The sequence below is a fragment of the Cebus imitator genome, unplaced genomic scaffold, assembly GCF_001604975.1.
Source record: "Cebus imitator isolate Cc_AM_T3 unplaced genomic scaffold, Cebus_imitator-1.0 Scaffold538, whole genome shotgun sequence".
Taxonomy (NCBI): Eukaryota; Metazoa; Chordata; class Mammalia; order Primates; family Cebidae; genus Cebus; species Cebus imitator.
Window position 1 is genome coordinate 350,549 of NW_016107853.1, and position 7,418 is coordinate 357,966.

Genomic DNA, 7,418 nt, shown 5'->3' on the forward strand with positions numbered 1-7,418 from the left:
AACCATTGTGGAAGACAGTGTGGCGATTCCTCAAGGACCTAGAAATAGAAATTCCATTTGACCCAGCAATCCCATTACTGGGTATATATCCAAAGGATTATAAATCGTTCTATAAGGACACATGCACATGAATGTTCACTGCATCACTGTTTACAATAGCAAAGACCTGGAACCAACCCAAATGCCCATCAATGATAGACTGGACAGGGAAAATGTGGCACATATACACCATGGAATACTATGCAGTCATAAAAAAACGATGAGTTCATGTCCTTTGTAGGGACATGGATGAACCTGGAAATCATTATTCTCAACAAACTGACACAGAACAGAAAATCAAACACAGCATGTTCTCACTCATAGGTGGGTGTTGAACAATGAGAACACATGGACACCGGGAGGGTAGCATCACACACTGGAGTCTGTTGGGGGGAACTAAGGGAGGGACAGCAGGGGGTGGGAGTTGGGAGAGATAGCATGGGGAGAAATGCCAGATATAGGTGATGGGGAGGAAGGCAGCAAACCACACTGCCATGTGTGTACCTATGCAACAATCTTGCATGTTCTCCACATGTACCCCCAAACCTAAAATGCAATAATAAAAAAATAAAGATTTTATTAGGCATATAACAATACTTTGGATTATGTACTTCATGGATCACTGGCCAGAAGAACATTAAAATTTCTTGCTATATCTAGCTGTTATCTTGAGAACAGAAATAACTTTTTCGAAATTCCTAAGGACAACCACATGATGTCAGGACTTACAGCTCACCATTTTTGACAGTGGCGCCAAGATACTGTGAAAGACTCCTGTTAATCTCGAGGACATCAACCATCAAAGCTTAATGATATATCTTCGAGCCGTAAGGTATGGAGTTCAAGTGCAAAGAGTAACACTGTCAGGAAAAGTCTCCACTGTGCTGGGAAAACCTCGGAAAATCAGAGAGCTAGACTCACCTGCAAACAATGTCCAGGTCACAATCTTTATCAATATAACATGGACTTTTCCCTCCCAGTTCAAGAGTCACAGGGGTCAGATGCTTGGCAGCAGCTTCCATGACAATTTTCCCAACTGTAGTGTTTCCCGTATAGAGAATGTGGTCAAATCGCTGCTTCAGGAGCTCCGTGGTTTCCTCAACACCACCATTAATAACAATATAGAGGTCCTCAAAGAAAGAGAAACACAAACTCTTGCACTGCCAAATTAATCCTAACGTCCAACATCGGCAATCTCTTCAACAGAAACATGTAACATTCAGTGAAATCCAGAGTGTCAAGACCAATTCCTGTGAGGGATGGGAGAGGGAGCTGACCAAGGACCAGAGGAGAACACACAGTTTGCTGGCATCTGGGAAGCATGAACCCACACAGAACCAACCTGGAGGCTCCACTGTTTTTCTACATGAGCTCCGCAACGAAGGCACTAAGGAGAACAAATGGTTGAATTCGACCAGGGAAAATGCATGAGATGGGGGTGTGTGCAGAAGTGATTCTGGTGAAGAGTGGCTCCCACAGGACAAGTCCCAGCTGCATGTCTTAGTCTGAATGTTCTCTGTCTCACGACACAGAGTGGGCTTACCCCATGCTACCCTGAATGAATGGTGGATACACACCACAGTAGCTGAGAGCACTTGCTTTTGAAGCACATCTGGTTTGAATCCGGGCTCTGTCACTCACTAGCTTATGTGACCTTAGGCAAGCTACTGAACATCCCTGAGCCTCAATTTCCTCATCTGTTACTGGGAGAATTCAGGCAGCTTCTGTGGACTGAGCCCATCTATGCACTGCAACAATAACAGCATGAAAAGTAAGAGAACAGATGGCAAACAAAAAAGACAGAGAGGTATTCAAGACTCTAAGGTCTAAGTGTGAAGTAGAAGCTGGCTTGTGGACCTCATGTTCCCACTTGATCTCCTGCTCTGCAAGGCTAGTTTCATTCACTTCATAGTTCAGCTGCCCAACAAATGTTTCAAGCTCTAACTTTTATATGGCTTAATTTACATGGCATATATTATTGATCCCCTAACAAGTTAACTGAAGCTGGTAGGGCATTATTATCCTCCTCATCTGGACAGAGTCAGCTATTGAAGAATTTACCCCCAGTCTGGGGCAAAGCAGGACCTTCAACCTCTATCTTCTGGTTCTAAGTCCTATTCAATCCTTTCTCACTGTCTGCCATTTCACCTGTCTTGATTGGATCATCACAGCTATTCGAACAAAATAATTCTGTGGGCTGCTGGAACAGTGATAAGACAACAAAGAAAACTGTATCATTCCAAGAACAAGAACTGGCCTCATGGCCGTTACACACTGACAAACAGAACACAGGTAAGATAGTTTTGTCTTTCAATGAAAGCCAAATGAAGACTCCTCCCTGCAGCAACTGCATATAAAACTCAGCAGTGCCAATTTCACAGTGGCGTCATAACTTCCTCCCTAGGAGGCCATAAGAACCTCTGACTCAGACAGATGAACTACCCTGCAATTGAGCAGATCATTTTCTTTATTCAGTTCTTGCTATTCTTAAATACCAGCATGTTAAGTCAGCATGAGGATCCACCCTCTAGTTCAGGAGGGCACTTTTTTGTGTGTGGGGGGCAAGTTTTCCTGCCACAGACATGTCTTTTTGAAAGCAGAACTACTCTTATAGGCTGGGCGTGGTGGCTCACACCTGTAATGCCAGCACTTTGGGAGGCCAAGGTGGGCAGATCACCTGAGGTCAGGAGCTCAGGACCAGCCTGGCCAACATGGTAAAACTGTGTCTCTACCAAAAATACAAAAACTAGCCAGGCATGGTGGCACATGTCTGTAGTCCCACCTACAGGGAGGCTGAGGCAGGAGAATTGCTTGAACCCAGGAGGTGGAAGTTGCAGTGAGCTGAGATCGCACCACAGCACTACAGCCTCGGTGACAGAGCAAGATTCCACCTCAAAAAAAAAAAGTACTCTTACATAACCATAGAAAATTACATTTTGTTAGAACAAAAGAGATTGTTAGTAACAGAAATATGCTAGCACCCAGTACAGTACCAGTCCCTTGTTAAATAATCCATTAAATGAAAACACCTAAAATCATGTTAGCTCAAACAAGGATTAATCCAAAATATCAAACAGATAATCTGTCAATAGCAGCAGTACATACCCGTGAAGACATGGGCCTACATATACTATATAACCCTAACAGCTGGGTGAGTCCACAGTTTATTTTGGAACTTAACTCCTTTTACTAAGCCAATTGTTGAAGGCTTAAGGAAATTGCAATTGGGTCCCTGGCCAGCAATGACATGTAATAGCAAGAAAATCCAATGTGTGTTTTCCACAACAAACACATATGTTGAAGATGGTTCAAGAGATTCTTACCTGGTCTAAATACTGAGGCAGAAGCTTAGCCAAGATCGTGGCTGTATTTTCACTCAGTTCAGAAGGCTTGATAATCACAGCATTTCCTAAACAAAGTAAAAAGTAGAACAGTATCATCTAAGACTTAACTTTAATACCTACCAAAATGGTGTTCAGTAGGAAGTACAGGCTAGGTGCTCCCAGTTATTTCTGCAGCTCTCAATGCTGCACATCCTCATAATGAACATAAGAGCTCATCTCACTTTCTCTTCAAAGGCTTAACTCCTTAGCTGTCATCATCTTCAGGTCACTGACAATGGGTCCCATCAGCCTTTCCCACTCCTCCAGCTTTCTATCACTTTTCTCCCGTCTTCCCCTTAGATGTTCCTCTCTGCCCTGGAATTATTGGGCAAATGAGCCATTTCAACATACAGCTCTCTATCTGGATCCTGCAAAGTGAGAAATTAATCTCCTGGCATTTGCTGTATACCCAAACTAACATTACTCTCATAGTCTTTATCTGAATGAAGAAACAGGTCAGACAGAATCAAATGGGTCATCCAAAGCCAGAGCCAGCAACTGAAACCACATTAGATATGGATGCCTGACTCCAAACTGCTGGGCCTGTTGATCCAGATGCCTTTATACTCTCACAGGTTCACTCCCCACGTGCTTCAAAAAATAGCCACACAAATCTCCTTAGCAGCCCATTTAAAAATATGTATGATATGTACGAATTCTCAATACACTGGCGGTGTAAACAAAGGCAAACGACCAAAGTAAATGTATTTAGCCACTATCCTTAATTTACAATGAATATGAGAAAAGAAGCCTCCCTAAAAAGGTATATAGACATAAGCTGGCACCAGACCTGCAGCAATGGCTCCTATCAGTGGCTGAATGGCGAGAAGAAACGGGTAGTTCCAAGCTCCGATTATCAGCACCACTCCTAGAGGCTGTGGCTGAAGATAGGCCTCATCCAGCATGGTGAGCAGGTTCTTCTTAACTGGTTTAGCAGTAACCCATTCAGGAAGATTTTCAAGCATAAAATCAATTTCCCCAAGGACAGAAATGACTTCCTGACTGTATGCATTGAATTCGCTCTGTTGTAAGAGAATCACAGTTAATCTTGCAGAGTATGATATACTTGGCCCTGAATGTCAAAACACTTAGGCCAGGTACACCTGCAGTGACAACTGGCATTATCAGACTAGCTGGTTTGCCATCCAGATTCCTTTCGCACCCTTCATGCCCTTGACAAACCTTACTAATTCTCTCCCTGATATATTTTTGAAAAAATCAAAGATTATTTCAGGGAGTAGTAACACTAGCAGTAGTAACACTACCAGTAAATCCTTCTTTACTAATCCATGCCCTTTAAAAGCCAGGCTTAAATATTACCTCTTTCAGAAAGACTTCCTTGAGTAATAAAGGTCTGCTCTGATCACACTTTATATATCACAGCAATTATGCTTTTGACCTGCATCTTAATAGTTCACCCTTAAAACACTGGTTTATAACTATTACTCACATTTTACCTGTGTACGTTCTGTTTCCCAACCAAGTTTAAAACTCTCAAGGATAGGAAACTTATTGTATTTCTTGACTCATCCTATATATACATACACATACTCACACAAACATTTAGTTTTGAAGAATGATTAAATGACACAGACTTTTTGGAATCGTAATTATCCCATCTTGTTTATTTAATATCATAGCCCCTATCCACCAAAAGTACTCTAAAAAGAAATTTTATAGTTACTAGTAGTACTACGACTGCTACTACTTCTTAAAATAATCTTTGGCCGGGCGCGGTGGCTCAAGCCTGTAATCCCAGCACTTTGGGAGGCCGAGGCAGGTGGATCCCAAGGTCAAGAGATTGAGACCATCCTGGTCAACATGGTGACACCCCGTCTCTACTAAAAATACAAAAAATTAGCTGGGCATGGTGGCGCGCGCCTGTAATCCCAGCTACTCAGGAGGCTGAGGCAAGAGAATTGCCTGAACCCAGGAGGCGGAGGTTGCGGTGAGCTGAGATTGGGCCATTGCACTCCAGCCTGGGTAACAAGAGCGAAACTCCGTCTCAAAAAATAATAATAATAATAATAATCATCATCATCATCATCATCATCTTTGATTGAGGGGATTGTGGGGAAGGGAAAATCACAAACCCAGAGCAAAGCCTTGCGACACCTGTAATGCAGATAAAAAGACAGCCTCATGCCAGTAGTCCCAGTATCTGGGAGTCTGGGTGGGGGGATTGCTTGAGCCCAGGAGATGCAGGCTGCAGTGAGCTATGATTGAGTCACTGCACTTCAGCCTGGGCAACAAAGGGAGACCCTGCCACTTAAAGAAAAAAAAAAGGTAACAATATTATCAGAAAACATAGAGGAATATACTTCCACCCTAAAACACTACTTAAAACTTGGCTACCACAAGCCAGGGGTGGTGGCTCACACCAGTAATCCCACCACTTTGGGAGGCCTAAGTGGGTGGATCACTTGAGGCCAGGAGTTCGGGACCAGCCTGGTCAACATGGTGAAACTCCATTTCTACTAAAAATACAAAAATTAGCCGGGCGTGGTAGTGCACGCCTGTAATCCCAGCTACTCAGGAGGCTGAGGCAAGAGAATTACTTAAACCCGGGAGGCAGAGGGTGCAGTAAGCCAAGATCGCACCACTGCACTCTGACCCGGAAAACAGAGCCAGACTGTCACAAAACAAAGAAACACACAAAAATTAAAACAATAGCTTTGCTACACAAAGTATGCTTCCAAAAGAGGCATATCACTGGGGACCTAGTTAGAAACTTGGAATCCCTGAAACTGAACCATAATTTGCATGTGAACAAGATCCCAGGTGACGGCCAGTGCATTAAAGTTTGAGAACTGATCTAATAGTGCAAAAAGTTATGAAGAAAAATTTGAGTGTAACTATAACTTAAAAAGAAAACCTCTGTCTAGAAAAGAAACCATAAGCAAAGCTAAAAGACAAGAAATAGACCCAGAGGCTGGTCTGATGGGAATGGGTTATCGGAACTTATTAATATTACCGTCACTAAATTTGGTATACAACTCTCCCACTGCTAAATTTGACTGGCAAAGAAAGAAAGAAACAAAAAGAAACCTAAAGAAAGTATCTGCAACACAGTAAAGTGACAAATTACTGAAATCTACAATATACAAAGACTTTCTATAAATCATAAGAAAAAAAAAACACAAATGGAACAGAAAAATAGACAAGAACAGAAAAGGCAGAAAAGAAACCATAGAGGCCAGGTAACATATACCCTTCCGACTGCTGGAGGACCAGGAAAGTCGGCGGAACTTTGGCTTTATCTGTATTGTTGGAAATCATACTCCCAGCGCTGGAGTAATCCGAAATGTAAAAGCAGAAAGAAAACCCAGCAGAAGCTCCGGTCCACAAGTGCGCGGCGGGGACCAGCTTCCCCGCGCCCCGCCGCACGGGTGCGTTACCTTGCACAGATCGGAGCAGATGGCCGCCAGGATGTCCTTCTCGCGCTCCTGCACCATCCTCCGCAGGGCCTCCAGCTGCTGCAGCCGGAACCGCAAGGGTCGCGACCGGCCGGACAGGAACGCCTGGCGGACTCGCTGGACTTCGCGCTCCATGGCCCGGTCCTGCAGAGAACTGCACAGTCGCGGGGCGCCGGTGCGTGAGAGGCGGGATGCATGCAAGGGCGGGCCTCGCCTCCCCTCCCTCCGCCTCCCTCCGGGGCGTCCCCACCGGCGACCCGCAGCCGTACCTCACTCGCCTAAGACTCGGCCGCTTAGTCGCGGCCTCCGCATCCACCTAGTCAGTCTGCCAGGCCCAGTCGCCGTGGGGCTGACTGAGCTCGACCCAAAGCCGCGCGCCTATTGGCCCGGGAGGCCCACGTGACAGCCGCTGGCCGGACGCCGGCCCTGCTCATGCGGACCCCGCCCACTCCCTGGGCTCCGGCCGCGGCCTGGGTTGTGGTGTGGAGCGCGCAGTCAAGGAGCGGAGTGCGGTCACGGGCCAGTAGGCGTCTGGGTTAGGGATGGAGGATGGGTATTTGCCGTCCTGCTGGGAGCGCCC

The 7,418-nt window shown here is 45.2% G+C and overlaps 1 protein-coding gene across 5 annotated transcripts in view; it reads right to left on the reverse strand.

Moving 5' to 3' along the window:
* ALDH3A2 (aldehyde dehydrogenase 3 family member A2) overlaps positions 1–7,418 on the reverse strand; it is a 67,152-nt gene extending 59,734 nt beyond the window's left edge. The window contains exons 1-5 of one of the 5 annotated variants that reach the window (XM_037733597.1): positions 7,108–7,191; positions 6,821–6,992; positions 4,213–4,444; positions 3,363–3,448; positions 961–1,169 (exon numbers count right to left, since the gene is read on the reverse strand). In XM_037733597.1, coding sequence (XP_037589525.1) covers positions 961–1,169; positions 3,363–3,448; positions 4,213–4,444; positions 6,821–6,973 — 680 coding nt within the window. In that variant the 5' untranslated portion in view covers positions 6,974–6,992; positions 7,108–7,191. Of the gene's footprint in view, positions 1–960; positions 1,170–3,362; positions 3,449–4,212; positions 4,445–6,820 lie in introns of all 5 variants that reach the window. The other 4 variants (XM_017514901.2, XM_017514904.2, XM_017514902.2 and 1 more) reach the window with 4 other exon arrangements.